The 21,536-nt window shown below is 43.6% G+C and overlaps 1 protein-coding gene across 1 annotated transcript in view; it reads right to left on the reverse strand.

Moving 5' to 3' along the window:
- LOC148506452 (uncharacterized) overlaps window positions 1-21,536 on the reverse strand; it is a 93,023-nt gene that overhangs the window by 42,644 nt on the left and 28,843 nt on the right. Inside the window, exons 7-8 of the mRNA XM_088446728.1 lie at window positions 11,778-12,251; window positions 11,112-11,693 (exon numbers count right to left, since the gene is read on the reverse strand). Of these exons, the coding sequence (XP_088302854.1) occupies window positions 11,112-11,693; window positions 11,778-12,251 (1,056 nt within the window). The remainder of the gene's footprint in view (window positions 1-11,111; window positions 11,694-11,777; window positions 12,252-21,536) is intronic.

A 21,536-nucleotide genomic window follows, 5' to 3' on the forward strand; every position in this document is an offset into this window, starting at 1 on the left:
AAACTCACGATTTGGCCATTTTTTACATGTTCTGTCGTCACGATTCGTCAAAATCGTCCAAATTGGATGAAAAGTCGGTATGTGTGTGGGCACCTTAATAGTCATTATGTATTCTCTTACTGCCATCTTGTGGTCAGCCTATGAAGTGCAGATGGTTTCATGTACAATAACTGCCCTCCAGTGGTAAATTTGAAAGCTACACTAATAATACTTTTATCCTTATTTTATTATGTATTCTCTCACTACAAACTTGTGGTCAGCCTGTGAACTGCAGATGGTTTCATGTGTATTCACTGCCTCCTAGTGGTAATTTTGAAAGTTACACTATATAATACCTTTATCATTATGTCAGTGGTTCCCAAACGTTTCCAGTTCAAGGCACCCTTAGGGTCTCCATGATTTTTTTTAAAGGCGTCCCTAATTCAAAATAGTTACCAAGTGGTCCCTTTTTGACCCAAGTAGTGTGATTTCAAATTAAGATCATACATAGTGTCATCCACCACAAAAAAACACAGACAGAAAAACTGCTATTCTTGCTCATTGCCCCCTCCGTCCCACTCCAGTTGCCTCCCCTGTCTCTCCTATTGCCCCTCTCCATGTCTCTCATTGCAGCCTCCATTGTTTCTCTCTCTCTGCAGCGCCCTCCATGTGTCTCCAGTCTCTCTTTGCAGCCCTCTTCTCCTTGTCTCTCATTGCAGTAACCCCATAGTTCCCTATGCGGCCCCCTCTCTATAGTTCCCTATGTGATCTCCTCCCTATAGTATAGTTAATTCTCATTGCAGGCCCTCCTTAAGTTCCCTATGTGCCCACCATCCCTATAGAACACTATGTGGCACCCTGGCTTTAAACACTCAGGTGGGTGCTAATCATGGGCTCCCAGAAAGGTGCATTAATTACCCAAACCCACCCAAGAGCCACATTTAGAGCCCCCTCCATGTGTTTTCCTATGCAGACCACTCCGTGTCTCCCTTTCTCCCTTTGCAGCACACCCCATGTGTCTCCCCTTGCAAGCCCCCTCAACGTGTCTTCCTTTGCAGCCCCCTCCCCCTGTCTCTCACTGCAGCCCCCCTATAGTGTGGTTATCTCACTGCTCATAGCTATATGCCCCCCCTTAGTTTCCAATACAGCCCCCCTTACTTAGTAGAGATCGCCAGCACCACGGCTGTATCTAAAGCTGATCAGATCCAGCGCAGAGGCCGTTACTGCAGACTCCATGCAGCACCAGCAGCCCAGCCCATTACATACCATGCATTGACAGCTCCTGTACACTCGCACCAAAAGCCTCGCCTCCACTCCGCTCACCAACCCTGACCCTTTCTCGCCGTACAAAAAAAAAACAAGCAGTTTCTGGGCAACCTCTAGCTGCAGCAGCCTGGGAAGCAGCGGTGCACAGATTGGGAACCACTGCATTGTGTATTCTCTCACTGCCATCTTGTGGTCAGCCTATGAACTGCAGATTACTTCTTTTGTAATGACTGCATCCAATGGTAAGTTTGAGAGTGACAATATATACTTTTACCCTTATCATTAGGTATTCTCTCACTGCCATCTAGTGGTCTTAGGTCCTGACTCAGAACCAGACGCTCTTTGTGAGTGTTCGCTCTGAATCTGGGCGGCCTTTTTTTTTTTTTTTTTTTCAATCTGGCCTCCTTTTGCGAGCGGCCAGGTGATGGTTGCGACCATTGGGCTTGTGATGAGACCCTTGTGGTAGGGTCTCGTTCCCGCAAGCCCCAGTGAGCTTCCTGCTCTAATAGAGCAGGAAGCTCAACTACTGACATCACGAGTGATGGCAGTAGGGCCGCTCTCAAACGGCAGGCGTTCCTTCAGGAACGCCTCCATTTGGCCAGCCACCCCCCCTTCCCGCCTACAAAACGGGGCGAGCTGTCGATCAACATCGACCGCCACCCCGTTTTGTTGCGAGCCCCGGAGCGAGTGATTTCTCGCTCGCTCCAAAGCTTGCGCATGCGCACTGCCCGGCCATCTACCCGCTTGCGAGCGCATAGCGCTTGCGAGCGGGTCTGAATCAGGCCCTTGTGTGAACTGCAGATGGTTTCATATATAATGACTGTCTTCCAGTGGTAAACTTGAGCATTACCATATAATACGTTTACCCTTTTCATTATGTATTCATTCACTGCCATCTTGTGGTCAGCCTGTGAAATGTAGAAGGTTTCATACAGTATATGACTGCTACAGTGGTAAATTTGACCGTTACACTGTATAATATAATACACTTATCATTATGTATTCTCACATTGCCATCTTGTGGTCAGCATGTGAACTGCAGATGGCTTTGTTTGTAATGATTGCAATTCAATGGTACATTTTAAAGAGTTAAGATGGCCATCCACTATTATTATTATAAAATTTTATTTATAGGGCGCCACAAGGTCCGCAGCGCCGTACATACAGTAAAGGGTACACAGAACATTACATTACAATACAGTAACCAAAATATAAACAGCACAAGTAACAATTAGCAACACAATTTTCCATACACAATACAGCTGGGAAGGTGAAGGCTGTCATAGAAGTGCTAGAGAAAAAGGCTGTGAGACAGTGGGGAGCAGGACCCTGCTCCTAGGAGCTTACAATCTAGGGGAGAGGGGAGACAGACAGATGACATGAGTGTGTAGAGGGGGACCTGAGTGCAGGAAGTAGGCGAGGTAGAGATGGCTGAGGCGGGAGGGACAGAGACTTGGTGATGGTTATGTGGTGGAGGGGTATGCTTTGGTGAACAGGTGGGTTTTCAGTGCACGTTTGAAGCTCTGCAAGGTCGGGGAGAACCTGAGTGATAGAGCTTATTTCAGTGGAGGGGGGCTGCACGAGCAAAATCTTGGATATGAGCATGAGATGACGTAACCAGGGTGGAGGAGAGGTAACAGCCATTGGCAGACCGAAGTGAGCGGGAGGGAGTGTGTAAGGAGATAAGGTTGGAGATGTAGGGAGCAGTAGAGTTAGAGATGGCCTTGTATGTGAAGGTGAGGAGTTTGAAGAGGATTCTGTAGGGGAATGGGAGCCAGTGCAGGTTTTGGCAGAAGGGAGCAGCAGAAGTGGAAAGGCGGGAGAGGAAGATAAGTCTAGCTGCCGCATTGAGAACAGACTAAAGGGGGCATGATGGCAATGTGGGAGGCCAGTAAGGAGAAGGTTGCAGTAGTCAAGCCGAGAAATGATTAGTGAATGAATAATCAGTTTGGTAGCATTCTGGGAGAGGAAAGGCCTAATACGAGTGATGTTGCGTAGCTGGAACCAACAGGATTGAGCCAGAGATTGAATGTGGGGTGTGAAGGAGAGGGTGGAGTCAAGGGCGACACCCAAGCAGCGAAGTTGGGGGACAGGGGAGATGATTGTGTTGTCAACAGTGATAGCGAGATTGGTTGGAGTGGAGACTCTATTAAGGGGATAGATGATGAGTTCAGTTTTTTCCATGTTGAGCTTCAGAGAACACTCGGACATCCAGGAAGAGATGGCGGAGAAGCAACTGGTTACCTGAGAGAGGACAGAAGGGGAGAGTTCAGGAGAGGAGAGATATAGTTGCGTGTCATCGGCATAGAGGTGGTATTGGAGGCCAAAGGAGCTGATGAGTTCTCCTAGTTTAGAAGTGTACAGGGAGAAGAGCAGTAGGCCCAGGATAGAACCCTGCGGGACACCAACAGGATGTCATTTTCGCCTATTTGAAATATCCCTGTATTAAATTACACTGACTTTTCACCGGTGCGAAAAGTCAATGTAAAAAAACACGGAAACTTTTTTGCCAGCCTTTAGTAGGCGAAAAAAAAAATGCAGAATTGGGGTTTAGGGGTGCAGGCTTAAAAAAATAGCCTGCACCCTTGGGAATGGCCCCTTAAAACGAAATGGGCAAAAAAAAGTAAAAAAAAAAAATAATCGGGACACCCCAAAAAAATTATTAAAAATTTTGTGGACATAAATAAATAAATAGGGGAACAGTGTTTAAAAATAGCAAAATATTTTCAGGGGTATTGTGTAAGTATGCGGCAGGTGTTTTCTAGAATAGGCTAATAGGGACCCTAAATTTGATGGGACCACTTTTAAAAAAAAAAAAAAACCTAAGTGCTCTTCTACATCACTTCTTCAATATCGGGAAAAAACACCTGCCGCGGCTATTTAAAAATGCAGAACACATTCTGCAGGGCTAAACGGGGGTACCCAAACTGAACCCCCCATGTCTGGACATCTTTAGGGGGTTCCTCCAAAAATTCACATGACTTTTTGCCGATCCAGGTTTCTCCGGTTCCCGATTTCGCCTACTTTGGAATTGAATACGGGGAATAGCGGGCACACGTGCGATACTTTTCCGCCTAGAAAACAGGCGAAGGAGGAGAAAATACTTTTCGCCTCAAATTGAATACGGGCCTAAGACCGTCACAGTATAAATGTCCGGTACCAAAAGTGACAGGATATTACAGCTTTAAGTCATTTAATATCCAGTTCTGAATGAGTCGTAGTAATTGTCTGACTGACCAATATCCTCCTGGCTTATACTGATGTTTCTTCTATTCAGTGGCCCTGACCTCAGCCCGTACTCTGGCCTATAGCTGACTGCCCTGTCCCTGGTTACAGCTCTATGTTATATTCCCCTGCCAGCTGTGGCCTAGTGTGACCAGCCTGATAGTTCTATACTTCCTTGGGAAATCTCTGGTAATATCAGTGTTTCCATTACATCATGTCACTAGATACTACACCAAGGCCATCACAGAACATGTGCATCACTGAGAGGACAATTATACACTATTCCAGCTTTACTAACAATGTACAGACACAAACCACCATCACACACAGCTGTGTTATGTCACATGGATGTCAGACAGCTCAGTACAGCGACTTGTTCTCTAACTTCCTCCTAAACTCTCTGACCTCCTCATTGTAAGTTATTACCAAAGCTTGAATTGTCCTCTGGGTGTTGCTCAGTGTTATTGGCCTGGTCCCTGCAGATTCCCTCACTGCCAAATGATCTCCATCTCCTGACCCTGCACATTACTGGTGCTATCACCACTGTGGGAGGTGAGACAGTGCAGGACATACTGAGGACAATCTGTACTGATCCTACTTATCCTGTGATGTCCCTGTATTATTCTTCCATTACTACGTACCCTGCTCACATCTGTACTCAGTATTCTGCTGGGGATATTGGGAGTCTGATGCACCTAATGGACATTACCGGTAGTGGTTTATAACGAGACCAGCAGCTTCCTGTGTCCCAACACAAATTACATTATCTAACAATATATAAATTACATAATTAATCCTTAATGTCCTTAACTTTTGGAATAGTCTGAATAGTAGGTTATAGAGGATCTATGTCAAGATAGAGAAGGGGTGTAAAATCCGAGGAAGTATGATAACGATTATTGTGAGCAAATTCTGTCCTGGGCAAGAGCTCAGCCCAATCATCCTGTGAAGAGGAGACATAGAGCCGCAAAAAAGTCTCTAGATCTTGGTTTACCCTCTCAGTTTTACCACTAGTCTGAGTGTGATACGCTTAGGAAACTTTGCTACCCCTCGGTTAGAGATGATTTCTGTTGGTAGACCATACAGTCTAACCAAAGGATGTGAACAAGCCTTTTTTGAAGGCGAAACGTACGTCAAGGGTCATGTGATCTGAAAGGCCGGGCACCATCCCGTCAGACGTGCACACAGAACTTTCCTTGCAGTCTAACGCCGCTCGATCACTTACCAGCAACATAGACCGCCCGCCCTCCACACACAGTTGCATAGCCGGTATGGCTCACACACCTCGTATCCACTGCAGGAAACTGGGACCATCTAAAGACGCGAGTGTAGCACAGACTGGCCTTGCTGCTATACTTACCTGTCCAGGACTACAGTCGCCAGCCTCCGCATAAGGAATAACAGGTACTCGGGATATCTCACAATCTAACGAGTGCGACTGCCTACAAATATTACAGGCACTACAGGAATGTACATTGTTATTTCAACACTGTTGGGACAATGCTCCACGCACATTCGCTTTGGATTATAGTCAGCTACTTTTACAGCGCTGGAAAGTGAAACTCCATATATCCCATTACAGTCTTATGGATTTGATCACTATACAGCAACAAGCGTACCATAGGAACCATAGTCAATGACAGTGAACCTACAGCTTATCAACTCCTGACCACTCGCTCCATAAGGAATATTTTCCTATAATTAGAACAACATATTGGATATCTATTTCGCACTCTCTCATCAGCGAGCCGTCCTTGCCTATCCTGCAATGTCCATGATATCAGGATAGCCAAGGTTTGTGCATGCTGACAGCAGAAGTGCTCATATTTCTTCCTTCCTACCAGCCCCACTCTCTCATCCCACATCCTCTGTTCCATACAAGACGTGGCAACAGCAGAAGTGTGTGTGTGTGGGGGGGGGGGGTTATTCTAATGACATATTCTATACCATATGTCACTATCTCTGACAGTACTTACCATAAGCAACAACAATTCTATTGTACCCATTCTCCAGTCACAGTATCTTGGAGGTTAAATCTATACAGTATTAAGAGATAAATGTTGAACCTGCTAACCTGCCTTTTATATTCTAGGTGACATATCTAGACACCATAATTTGGTTTATATTTCAATTTCAGAGGAGGGGTGTTTATTCCCCTGGAAGAGATACGAGTTCTAACACGTTCGATATAAATCTGCATGTTTATTCATTTACAGTGTGATAATAGGATACATCAACATTGTATTGTAGCTGAATAAATAAATAAATAGACGCGCTATCACGAGAGCTGCTGGTAAGTGGGGTAGTCAGCCCCAGAAAAATAGAGAAAAACATAAAAAAATGGAACCAGCGCTATTATGAATAAACTATATACTGATGGACAGGTGTCTCTGAATAAAATCAATGTATTTATTCAAATAAAAACACATATATACAAAAATTAGAGATCTCTAATTAGAAAACACATAAAAGTTGACACAATAATAGTGACAATATAATAATAATTAAAATCCACCAAAACAAATTTTGAGAGTGAACTCTCTCCTCAATGTTCCAAGTGATTGGAATGTTAGGCAATATACTGCTCGCCGGTGGGCTCTGCAAGCCAAACAAAAAGTCCTCTCATATCCAAGTTATGCTGGCCATACACGCTGCAATTTTCGGGACGATCCGCCCGATATCGGCGGATCGCCGCGATAATTGTAGCGTGGGGGGGGCGACCGAGGGTTAAATATTGCTCGGTCGGGCATGCTGGATTGTACAGCATGCCCGTCTGATGAGATATTTACCCGGTAACTGTCGGCCGCATCGGGCAGTGTATGCCCAGTGCAGCCGACAGATAGACATTTCCTGTGTTCCTTCCTACGGAAGGAACAGGGAAATGTCTCCTCCCCCGGGGGCGGAGCGCAGATGTCGGGCTATACACTGTGAGATTTCTCTCACAGTGTATGCCGCGGACATCTGCGGCTGGCAGCCGTCCAGATAAAATGTCTGTCGGTCTGACAGACAGTTTATCTTGCCGTGTATGCCCAGCATAAGGATGTTTAGAACTAGAGTGTAGTGGAAAGGGTAAATCCAATTTGTATGCAAATATTGCTAAGAGATCCTCTGGTATCCAGATAACAAATCAAATGAGCCTAGGCAAATTCCTCAGACATAGTAGAAAAGATGATACATTGGTAATGTTGTACTGCGTACCTATTGCTAACGGCTGTGCGTGCTTGGCAGAAAGTTTCTCTGGCATCCAACAGTGAATGAGGTGCTGAGGCGTTGTCACAAGGAATCATCCAGGGACCGAACGATAGTAACTTGCTGATAGATAATCCTCTTGCATCCAGCAGATGGAATGAATAAGCCGGAGCGCAATCCTTAAGGAATCCTTTCAGTTTTAAAACAAACTTGGACAATTAGAGTTCAAGCCAAACAGTATAATGAATCCAACAATTTGTTCAGATATTGGTGGATAAGGTCTCTCAACGCATTTCCCTGAGCAATGACCGCTCAGCTTCCTCAGGAGCTCATTTGATTTGTTATCTGGATACCAGAGGATCTCTTAGCATTATTTGCATACAAATTGGATTTACTCTTTCCACTACACTCTAGTCCTAAACATCCTTAATTGGATATGAGAGGACTTTTTGTTTGGCTTGCAGAGCCCACCGGCGAGCAGTATTTTGCCTAACATTCCAATCACTTGGAACATTGAGGAGAGAGTTCATTCCCAATATTTGTTTTGGTGGATTTTTATTATTATTATATTGTCACTATTATTGTGTCAACTTTTATGTGTTTTCTAATTAGAGATCTCTAATATTTGTATATGTGTTTTTATTTGAATAAATACATTGATTCTATTCAGAGACACCTGTCCATCAGTATATAGTTTATTCATAATAGCGCTGGTTCCATTTTTTTGTATTGTAGCTGAATCTTTAGCATGTGGTGCTTATTATATGATAGGTACATCTCTGGTGGAACTCTGCATTTAAAATGTCACTTTAGAGGTGTTTTATTATAAGCTATTTATGTGTGCCATACCAGGAGGTTTTTGTTACCATGTAACAATATTTTGGCTCTATGGGCTGATACACTATCTAATACTATTCGCCGTCACCCAGATTTGCTGATGAATCTGTTTTTCAGATCTTCTTTTATTGGCATAATTGTCTGCCTAGTGAACTTCCTCTAATTGAGATCTAGTTCTTCTGTGTACAGTACTATACACTCTATTATATCTGTATATATTATATGTCATGTATGTTTTGTGTGTGTACCAATATTTTATATCCTATAACAATTAAAAGTTACATTTTACTTTATTCAGTTCATATTCACATAGAGTGCCCCCAACAAAGAGTCTTCTTTTCTTTGTTTATAGACCATGGAGTCTGAAGACTTATTGAATAAACAACTGATCTAGGCATGGAGCTGATGGGAGATTAGTGAGAGGTACAAGCCACAATGACCAATACGGTATTGTAACCTTCAGATAGAGCAAGGTCAGGGATGAAATCCTTTAAGAGATGGGTCCAGGAAGGGACTGAAGTTGTCTAGCAGGAGACTATTGAGATAATTTGTGCTGAGCACGTTTTATACAAGAAGAGACAAATTCTTGAACATCTTACTTCATTGTTGGCCACCAATATGATCTTTGGATAAATTCAAGAGTTTTCTGGACTCCAGTGTGACCTATGAAAGAGCGTGAGCCCAATTGTACAAGCTTTTTACAAAGACTAGAAGCTACAAAAGTTTTCCCCCTTGGAATAGTAAAGGATAACTTTACTGTAGCAAAGGATGCAGGATCTACAATTGGATGTTTTTCGGTGGTTGCAGGATCTTCTTCCGTGTACATTGGACTGCTCTGTAAGTTTGAAATTCAATTTTGAGAAGAACATTGTCCATCGGGCTTGCCTTGGGTTAAGACAGTGAGCAGATCTCAGATATATCAAATTCTTGTGATCCGTAAATACCGTTACTGGATATTCTTCTCCTTCAAGTAAATATCGCCACTTCTCAAAAGCAAGTTTAATGGCGAGTAACTCTTGATCTCTGATGGAATCATTTTTCTCAGCAGGAAGAAATCTCTGGTAAAAATAACCACAAGGGTGGAGTTTTTCATCTTCAAATCACTGGGAGAGTACTGCCCCAATTCCCTCTGATGAAGCCTCTACCTCAAGGACAGATGGTTGAGTCACAACTCCATCTGGAATTTGACTGCTATCAACTACTGCAAGGGTGATTGGTTATGACAGGGCTTTGGTAGGAAGTTGATACTTTTGGACGTAGTCAAATGTGATAAAATTCCCTGTTGCACCAGAATACAGTAGTGCCAGAAAATATTTAGGACTCCAAAACTGTGGAGTAATGATAGTTACATCTAACTTAACTTCTCCACCACTGACCATATGTCCAGAGGTTCCACAGTATAGGCAAATGTTCTCTTGATGATTTCTCTGTCGTTCCCCAGATGGAACTGATTAACTTGCATTGGTTCTCCACCAGATGGTGGTGGAGGACTAGGGCATAGAGAGATGAGATCATATTACTTAGGAGGAATATCAAGGGTAGCCAGGTAATTTTTGAGTCTATCAGAAAGACCATTCCAGAAAGCCACAATTAGAGCATCTTCATTCCAATGTAACTCAGTGGCCAAGATTTGAAATTGAACAACATATTGATTTACAGTTTTGCTACCTTGGCATAACCGTAAGATGTCCACTGAGGCTGAAGTAGTTCTTCCTGGCTCATCAAATATCTAATGGAAAGTAGAAATAAAATCTGAATAGTTGGAAAGCAAAGGGTTCCACCTTTCCCAAAGCGTGGCCCAGTCAAGAGCTTGTTCGGTCATCAACTAGATATATGATACTCTAGTGTTGGCTGTAGGACAATTAGTGGCTTCTAACGCAAAATGGATCTCACACTGATTTTAGAAGCCACAACAGAGCTTAGGATTTCCATCAAACTTGCTGTTTGATGATAACTGGAGATGAGATACCAGCATAGGCATGGATGGAGGAGCAGGTGCTACAGGAACTGAAACCAAATTAACAGATGGACCCACACCCAAAAGGGTTGTTTGTATATTGTCCAGGCATGCAGACATTTCTTACAGGAACTGCGCCAGCTGCCTCTGCAAGGCCTATTGGTTCTCTAGACCAGAGGTTCCCAAACGCGGTCCTCAAGGCTCCTCAACAGTTCAGGTTTTAGAGATATCCATGTTTGAGCAGAGTTGACTAAATCAAATTGACTGAGGTACTAATGAAGTCACCTGTGCTCAACCATGGATAATTCTAGATACTTAGGACCCTGTATTATGGCAAGTGGTCTTGTTATTGTGCAAAAGGGCCAACATTTAATATTATACGGAAACTGAAAGCCATTTACATGAGGAATATGCTGTAGTCTTATGTTGGGGACATTCATTCCACCTAGGTGTGGGTTTTATCTAAATTGTGATATATAAGTATATTGTGCATACATGCAAAATGTAAGTTACCCCTCATTAAGCAGGGACAACAATCTAGGCTAAGACTGTATTTATGCTTGTTGTGAAAATGTTTAATAAAATTATAGTACTGCGAATACCTCTGCAATTTCTATATATCTAGACCCTCATAAACAGTTTTTTTCTCTTGTGTGACATTTCTGATGACTAAAAAGAGCTGATTTGTGTTTAAAATATTTCCCACACTCAGGACATGGAAATGGTTTCTCACCTATGTGAGTTCTCTTATGTCTATTAAGATCTTTTTTCCATGTAAAACGTTTCCCACATTCAGAACATGAAAATGGCCTCTCACCTGTGTGAACTCTCTGATGTGCATCAAGTGCTGACTGTTGTATAAAACATTTCCCACATTCACAACATGGAAATGGCCTCTGGCCTGTGTGAGTTCTCTCATGTACGTCAAGTGTTCCCTGATGTGCAAAACATTTCCCACACTCAGAACATGAAAATGGTTTCTCCCCTGTGTGAACTCTCTGATGTCTATGAAGATCTCTTTTCTGTGTAAAACATCTCCCACACTGAGAACATGGAAACGGCTTCTCACCTGTGTGACTCTTTGTATGTCTAGTGAGATTTCCTTTCAGTGTAAAACATTTCCCACACTCAGAACATGAAAAAGGTCTTTCAGCTGTGTGAACTCTCTTATGATGTATAGAAAGACTTAAATGCTTTGTAAAACATTTCCCACATTCAGAACATGGAAATGGCCTCTCAGCTGTGTGAGTTCTCTCATGTATGTCAAGTGTTCCCTGATGTGCAAAACATCTCCCACAATCAGAACATGAAAATGGCTTCTCACCTGTGTGAACTCTCTGATGTCTATTAAGATCTCTTTTCTGTGCAAAACATCTCCCACATTCAGAGCATGAAAATGGCCTCTCACCTGTGTGACTCTTTGTATGTCTAGTAAGATTTCCTTTGAGTGAAAAACATTTCCCACACTCAGAACACGGAAAAGGCCTCTCAGCTGTGTGAACTCTCTTCTGATGTATAGAAAGACTTAACTGCTTTGTAAAACATTTCCCACATTCAGAACATGAAAAGGATTCATCATGTGTATGATCTGAGCTGTGTGTAACAATACTGGGATTATCAGGGGAACACTCTTCATGATTAGAAGGATCAGATGATAGATCTGTACTGTGATATTCTGGGTGTACACTTGGGGAAATGGGGGTTTCTCCTGGAGAGTCCTGTGAGAAGTTATCGTCTAGGTCACAATCTGGAGATAATATGAGATGTCTCCCCGAGGTATTCCTGCTGTTGTGTCCATCTGCTGGGAACAGAATAAATATATGAGAATTAGCATCCCTGCAGCACTATACCATACTGTGTTACTATAATAAGACGTTCACCCCAACAATTCCATACAATCAGTGACTTTGTCATTGTCATGTCCTAGTTTGTGAGTGAGCAAGACAGAGAGTAATCTCAGTATATGTAACAGAGTGCACACATGGTCTATACATTATATCACACACAGGTGATACTAGCTGCATCCTGCTGTGTCCTCACACTCTCCGGATCTCCATCTCAGTATATGTAACAGAGTGCAGGCATGGTCTATACATTATATCACACACAGGTCATACTAGCTGCATCCTGCTGTGTCCTCACACTCTCCAGATCTCCATCTCAGTATATGTAACAGAGTGCACACATAGTCTATACATTATCTCACACACAGGTCATACTAGCTGCACCCTGCTGTGTCCTCACACTCTCCGGATCTCCATCTCAGTATGTGTAACAGAGTGCACACATGGTCTACACATTATATCACACACACGTCATACTAGCTGCATCCTGCTGTGTCCTCACACTCTCCGGATCTCCATCTCAGTATGTGTAACAGAGTGCAGGCATGGTCTATACATTATATCACACACACGTCATACTAGCTGTATCCTGCTGTGTCCTCACACTCTCCGGATCTCCATCTCAGTATGTGTAACAGAGTGCAGGCATGGTCTATACATTATATCACACACAGCTCATACTAGCTGTATCCTGCTGTGTCCTCACACTCTCCGGATCTCCATCTCAGTATGTGTAACAGAGTGCATACATGGTCTATACATTATATCACACACAGGTCATACTAGCTGTATCCTGCTATGTCCTCACACTCTCCGGATCTCCATCTCAGTATATGTAACAGAGTGCAGGCATGGTCAATACATTATCTCACACACAGGTCATACTACCTGTATCCTGCTATGTCCTCACACTCTCCGGATCTCCATCTCAGTATATGTAACAGAGTGCAGGCATGGTCTATACATTATCTCACACACAGGTCATACTAGCTGCATCCTGCTGTGTCCTCACACTCTCCGGATCTCAATCTCAGTATATGTAACAGAGTGCAGGCATGGTCTATACATTAGATCACACACAGGTTATACTAGCTGTATCCTGCTGTGACCTCACACTCTCCGTATCTCCATCTCAGTATATGTAACAGAGTGCAGGCATGGTCTATACATTATATCACACACAGGTCATACTAGCTGTATCCTGCTGTGACCTCACACTCTCCGTATCTCCATCTCAGTATATGTAACAGAGTGCACACATGATCTATACATTATCTCACACACAGGTCATACTAGCTGCATCCTGCCGTGTTCTCACACTCTCCGGATCTCCATCTCAGTTTATGTAACAGAGTGCACACATGGTCTATACATTATCTCACACACAGGTCATACTAGCTGTACTGCTATGTCCTCACACTCTCCGGATCTCCATCTCAGTATATGTAACAGAGTGCAGGCATGGTCTATACATTATATCACACACACAGGTCATACTAGCTGTATCCTGCTGTGTCCTCACACTCTCCGGATCTCCATCTCAGTATATGTAACAGAGTGCAGGCATGGTCTATACATTATCTCACACACAGGTCATACTAGATGTAACCTGCTGTGTCCTCACACTCTCCGGATCTCCATCTCAGTATATGTAACAGAGTGCACGCATGGTCTATACATTATATCACACACAGGTCATACTAGCTGTATCCTGCTGTGTCCTCACCCTCTCCGGATCTCCATCTCAGTATGTGTAACAGAGTGCAGGCATGGTCTATACATTATATCACACAGGTCATACTAGCTGCATCCTGCTGTGTCCTCACACTCTCTGTATCTCCATCTCAGTATATGTAACAGAGTGCAGGCATGGTCTATACATTATATCACACACAGGTCATACTAGCTGTATCCTGCTGTGTCCTCACACTCTCCGGATCTCCATCTCAGTATGTGTAACAGAGTGCAGGCATGGTCTATACATTATATCACACACAGGTCATACTAGCTGCATCCTGCTGTGTCCTCACACTCTCCGTATCTCCATCTCAGTATATGTAACAGAGTGCACACATGGTCTATACATTATATCATACACAGGTCATACTAGCTGCACCCTGCTGTGTCCTCACACTCTCCGGATCTCCATCTCAGTATATGTAACAGAGTGCACACATGGTCTATACATTATATCACACACAGGTCATACTAGCTGCATCCTGCTGTGTCCTCACACTCTCTATATCTCCATCTCAGTATATGTAACAGAGTGCACACATGGTCTATACATTATATCACACACACGTCATACTAGCTGCATCCTGGTGTGTCCTCACACTCTCCGGATCTCCATCTCAGTATGTGTAACAGAGTGCAGGCATGGTCTATACATTATATCACACACAGGTCATACTAGCTATATCCTGCTGTGTCCTCACACTCTCCGGATCTCCATCTCAGTATGTGTAACAGAGTGCAAGCATGGTCTATACATTATATCACAAAAAGGTCATACTAGCTGCATCCTGCTGTGTCCTCACACTCTCCGGATCTCCATCTCAGTATATGTAACAGAGTGCAGGCATGGTCTATACATTATATCACACACAGGTCATACTAGCTGTATCCTGCTGTGTCCTCACACTCTCCGGATCTCCATCTCAGTATGTGTAACAGAGTGCAGGCATGGTCTATACATTATATCACACACAGGTCATACTAGCTGCATCCTGCTGTGTCCTCACACGCTCCGGATCTCCATCTCAGTATATGTAACAGAGTGCAGGCATGGACTATACATTATATCACACACAGGTCATACTAGCTGCATCCTGCTGTGTCCTCACACTCTCCGGATCTCCATCTCAGTATATGTAACAGAGTGCACACATGGTCTATACATTATCTCACACACAGGTCATACTAGCTGTATCCTGCTGTGTCCTCACAATCTCCATATCTCCATCAGTATAAGTAACAGAGAGCATACATGGTCTATACATTATATCACACACAGGTCATACTAGCTGCATCCTGCTGTGTCCTCACACTCTCCGGATCTCCATCTCAGTATATGTAACAGAGTGCACACATGGTCTATACATTATCTCACACACAGGTCATACTAGCTGTATCCTGCTGTGTCCTCACACTCTCCATATCTCCATCAGTATATGTAACAGAGTGCAGGCATGATCTATACATTATCTCACACACAGCTCATACTAGCTGCATCCTGCTGTGTCCTCACACTCTCCGGATCTCCATCTCAGTATATGTAACAGAGTGCACACATGGTCTATACATTATGTCACACACAGGTCATACTAGCTGCACCCTACTGTGACCTCACACTCTCCAGATCTCCATCTCAGTATATGTAACAGGGTGCAGGCATGGTTTATACATTATATCACACACAGGTCACACTACCTGTATCCTGCTGTGTCCTCACACTCTCCGTATCTCCATCTCAGTATATGTAATAGAGTGCACACATGGTCTATAAATTATATCTCACACAGGTCATACTAGCTGCATCCTGCTATGTCCTCACACTCTCCAGATCTCCATCTCAGTATATGTAACAGAGTGCAGGCATGGTCTATACATTATCTCATACATAGGTCATACTAGATGTAACCTGCTATGTCCTCACACTCTCCAGATCTCCATCTCAGTATATGTAACAGAGTGCAGGCATGGTCTATACATTATCTCATACATAGGTCATACTAGATGTAACCTGCTGTGTCCTCACCCTCTCTGGATCTCCATCTCAGTATATGTAACAGAGTGTACGCATGGTCTATACATTATATCACACACAGGTCATACTAGCTGCATCCTGCTATGTTCTCACACTCTCCGTATCTCCATCTCAGTATATGTAACAGAGTGCATACATGGTCTATACATTATCTCACACACAGGTCATACTAGCTGCATCCTACTGTGTCCTCACACTCTCCGGATCTCCATCTCAGTATGTGTAACAGAGTGCAGGCATGGTCTATACATTATCTCACATACCAGTCATACTAGCTGCATCCTGCTATGTCCTCACACTTTCCGGATCTCCATCTCAGTATATGTAACAGAGTGCAGGCATGGTCTATACATTATCTCACACACAGGTCATACTAGCTGTATCCTGCTGTGCCCTCACACTCTCCGGATCTCCATCTCAGTATATGTAACAGAGTGCACACATGGTCTATACATTATCTCACACACAAGTCATACTAGCTGCATCCTGCTGTGTCCTCACACTCTCCGGATCTCCATCTCAGTATGTGTAACAGAGTGCAGGCATGGTCTATACATTATCTCACACACAGGTCATACTAGCTGCATCCTGCTGTGTCCTCACACTCTCTATATCTCCATCTCAGTATATGTAACAGAGTGCACACATGGTCTATACATTATATCACACACACGTCATACTAGCTGCATCCTGCTGTGTCCTCACACTCTCCGGATCTCCATCTCAGTATGTGTAACAGAGTGCAGGCATGGTCTATACATTATATCACACACAGGTCATACTAGCTATATCCTGCTGTGTCCTCACACTCTCCGGATCTCCATCTCAGTATGTGTAACAGAGTGCAGGCATGGTCTATACATTATATCACACACAGGTCATACTAGCTGCATCCTGTTGTGTCCTCACACTCTCCGGATCTCCATCTCAGTATATGTAACAGGGTGCAGGCATGGTCTATACATTATATCACACACAGGTCATACTAGCTGCATCCTGCTGTGTCCTCACACTCTCCGTATCTCCATCTCAGTATATGTAATAGAGTGCACACATGGTCTATAAATTATATCCCACACAGGTCATACTAGCTGCATCCTGCTATGTTCTCACACTCTCCAGATCTCCATCTCAGTATATGTAACACAGTGCAGGCATGGTCTATACATTATCTCATACATAGGTCATACTAGATGTAACCTGCTATGTCCTCACACTCTCCAGATCTCCATCTCAGTATATGTAACAGAGTGCACACATGGTCTATACATTATCTCATACATAGGTCATACTAGATGTAACCTGCTGTGTCCTCACACTCTCTGGATCTCCATCTCAGTATATGTAGTAGAGTGTACGCATGGTCTATACATTATATCACACACATGTCATACTAGCTGCATCCTGCTATGTCCTCACACTCTCCATAGCTCCATCTCAGTATATGTAACAGAGTGCATACATGGTCTATACATTATCTCACACACAGGTCATACTAGCTGCATCCTACTGTGTCCTCACACTCTCCGGATCTCCATCTCAGTATGTGTAACAGAGTGCAGGCATGGTCTATACAGTATCTCACACACCGGTCATACTAGCTGCATCCTACTGTGTCCTCACACTCTCCGGATCTCCATCTCAGTATATGTAACAGAGTGCAGGCATGGTCTATACATTATATCACACACAGGTCATACTAGCTGCATCCTGCTGTGTCCTCACACTCTCCGTATCTCCATCAGTATATGTAACAGAGTGCACACATGGTCTATACATTATATCACACACAGGTCATACTAGCTGCATCCTGCTGTGTCCTCACACTCTCCGGATCTCCATCTCAGTATATGTAACAGAGAGCATACATGGTCTATACATTATCTCATACACAGGTCATACTAGCTGCATCCTGCTGTGTCCTCACACTCTCCAGATCTCCGTCTCAGTATATGTAACAGAGAGCATACATGGTCTATACATTATCTCATACACAGGTCATACTAGCTGCATCCTGCTCTGTCCTCACACTCTCCAGATCTCCATCTCAGTATATGTAACAGAGTGCAGGCATGGTCTATACATTATCTCATACATAGGTCATACTAGATGTAACCTGCTGTGTCCTCACACTCTCTGGATCTCCATCTCAGTATATGTAACAGAGTGCAGGCATGGTCTATACATTATATCACACACAGGTCATACTAGCTGCATCCTGCTGTGTCCTCACACTCTCCGTATCTCCATCAGTATATGTAACAGAGTGCACACATGGTCTATACATTATATCACACACAGGTCATACTGGCTGCATCCTGCTGTGTCCTCACACTCTCCGTATCTCCATCAGTATATGTAACAGAGTGCACACATGGTCTATACATTATATCACACACAGGTCATACTAGCTGCATCCTGCTGTGTCCTCACACTCTCCGTATCTCCATCTCAGTATATGTAACAGAGTGCACACATGGTCTATACATTATCTCACACACAGGTCATACTAGCTGCACCCTACTGTGACCTCACACTCTCCAGCTCTCCATCTCAGTATATGTAACAGGGTGCACACATGGTCTATACATTATATCTCACACAGGTCATACTAGCTGTATCCTGCTGTGTCCTCACACTCTCCAGATCTCCATCTCAGTATATGTAACAGAGTGCACACATGGTCTATACATTATCTCACACACAGGTCATACTAGCTGCACCCTACTGTGACCTCACACTCTCCAGATCTCCATCTCAGTATATGTAACAGGGTGCACACATGGTCTATACATTATATCTCACACAGGTCATACTAGCTGCATCCTGCTATGTCCTCACACTCTCCAGATCTCCATCTCAGTATATGTAACACAGTGCAGGCATGGTCTATACATTATCTCATACATAGGTCATACTAGATGTAACCTGCTATGTCCTCACACTCTCCAGATCTCCATCTCAGTATATGTAACAGAGTGCACACATGGTCTATACATTATATCACACACAGGTCATACTAGCTGCATCCTGCTGTGTCCTCACACTCTCCGTATCTCCATCTCAGTATATGTAACAGAGTGCACACATGGTCTATACATTATCTCACACACAGGTCATACTAGCTGCACCCTACTGTGACCTCACACTCTCCAGCTCTCCATCTCAGTATATGTAACAGGGTGCACACATGGTCTATACATTATATCTCACACAGGTCATACTAGCTGTATCCTGCTGTGTCCTCACACTCTCCAGATCTCCATCTCAGTATATGTAACAGAGTGCACACATGGTCTATACATTATCTCACACACAGGTCATACTAGCTGCACCCTACTGTGACCTCACACTCTCCAGCTCTCCATCTCAGTATATGTAACAGGGTGCACACATGGTCTATACATTATATCTCACACAGGTCATACTAGCTGTATCCTGCTGTGTCCTCACACTCTCCAGATCTCCATCTCAGTATATGTAACAGAGTGCACACATGGTCTATACATTATCTCACACACAGGTCATACTAGCTGCACCCTACTGTGACCTCACACTCTCCAGATCTCCATCTCAGTATATGTAACAGGGTGCACACATGGTCTATACATTATATCTCACACAGGTCATACTAGCTGCATCCTGCTATGTCCTCACACTCTCCAGATCTCCATCTCAGTATATGTAACACAGTGCAGGCATGGTCTATACATTATCTCATACATAGGTCATACTAGATGTAACCTGCTATGTCCTCACACTCTCCAGATCTCCATCTCAGTATATGTAACAGAGTGCAGGCATGGTCCATACATTATCTCATACATAGGTCATACTAGATGTAACCTGCTGTGTCCTCACACTCTCTGGATCTCCATCTCAGTATATGTAACAGAGTGTACGCATGGTCTATACATTATCTCACACACAGGTCATACTAGCTGCATCCTGTGTCCTCACACTCTCCGGATCTCCATCTCAGTATGTGTAACAGAGTGCAGGCATGGTCTATACAGTATCTCACACACCGGTCATACTAGCTGCATCCTACTGTGTCCTCACACTCTCCGGATCTCCATCTCAGTATATGTAACAAGTGCAGGCATGGTCTATACATTATATCACACACACGTCATACTAGCTGTATCCTGCTGTGCCCTCTCACTCTCCGTATCTCCATCTCAGTATATGTAACAGAGTGCAGACATGGTCTATACATTATCTCACACACAGGTCATACTAGCTGCATCCTGCTGTGTCCTCACACTCTCTGGATCTCCATCTCAGTATATGTAACAGAGTGCACACATGGTCTAAACATTATATCACACACAGGTCATACTAGCTGCATCCTGCTATGTCCTCACACTCTCCGGATCTCCATCTCAGTATATGTAACAGAGTGTAGGTATGGTCTATACATTATATCACACACAGGTCATACTAGCTGCATCCTGCTGTGTCCTCACACTCTTCGGATCTCCATCTCAGTATATGTAACAGAGTGCAGGCATGGTCTATACATTTTCTCACACAGGTCATACTAGCTGCATCCTGCTATGTCCTCACACTCTCCAGATCTCCATCTCAGTATATGTAACACAGTGCAGGCAAGGTCTATACATTATCTCATACATAGGTCATACTAGATGTAACCTGCTGTGTCCTCACACTCTCTGGATCTCCATCTCAGTATATGTAACAGAGTGCAGGCATGGTCTATACATTATATCACACACACGTCATACTAGCTGTATCCTGCTGTGCCCTCACACTCTCCGTATCTCCATCTCAGTATATGTAACAGAGTGCAGACATGGTCTATACATTATATCACACACAGGTCATACTAGCTGTATCCTGCTGTGTCCTCACACTCTCCGTATCTCCATCTCAGTATATGTAACAGAGTGCAGGCATGGTCTATACATTTTCTGACACAGGTCATACTAGCGGCATCCTGCTATTTCCTCACACTCTCCAGATCTCCATCTCAGTATATGTAACAGAGAGCATACATGGTCTATACATTATCTCATTCACAGGTCATACTAGCTGCATCCTGCTGTGTCCTCACACTCTCCGTATCTCCATCTCAGTATATGTAACAGAGAGCATACATGGTCTATACATTATCTCATACACAGGTCATACTAGCTGCATCCTGCTGTGTCCTCACACTCTCCAGATCTCCATCTCAGTATAAGTAACAGAGTGCAGGCATGGTCTATACATTATATCACACACAGGTCATACTAGCTGTATCCTGCTGTGTCCTCACACTCTCCGGATCTCCATCTCAGTATATGTAACAGAGTGCAGTCATGGTCTATATATTATATCACACACATCATACTAGCTGCATCCTGCTATGTCCTCACACTCTCCGGATCTCCATCTCAGTATATGTAACAGAGAGCATACATGGTCTATACATTATATCACACACAGGTCATACTAGCTGCATCCT

The sequence above is a fragment of the Taudactylus pleione genome, unplaced genomic scaffold (assembly GCF_031769625.1).
Source record: "Taudactylus pleione unplaced genomic scaffold, aTauple2 ptg000403l, whole genome shotgun sequence".
Classification (NCBI taxonomy): domain Eukaryota; kingdom Metazoa; phylum Chordata; class Amphibia; order Anura; family Myobatrachidae; genus Taudactylus; species Taudactylus pleione.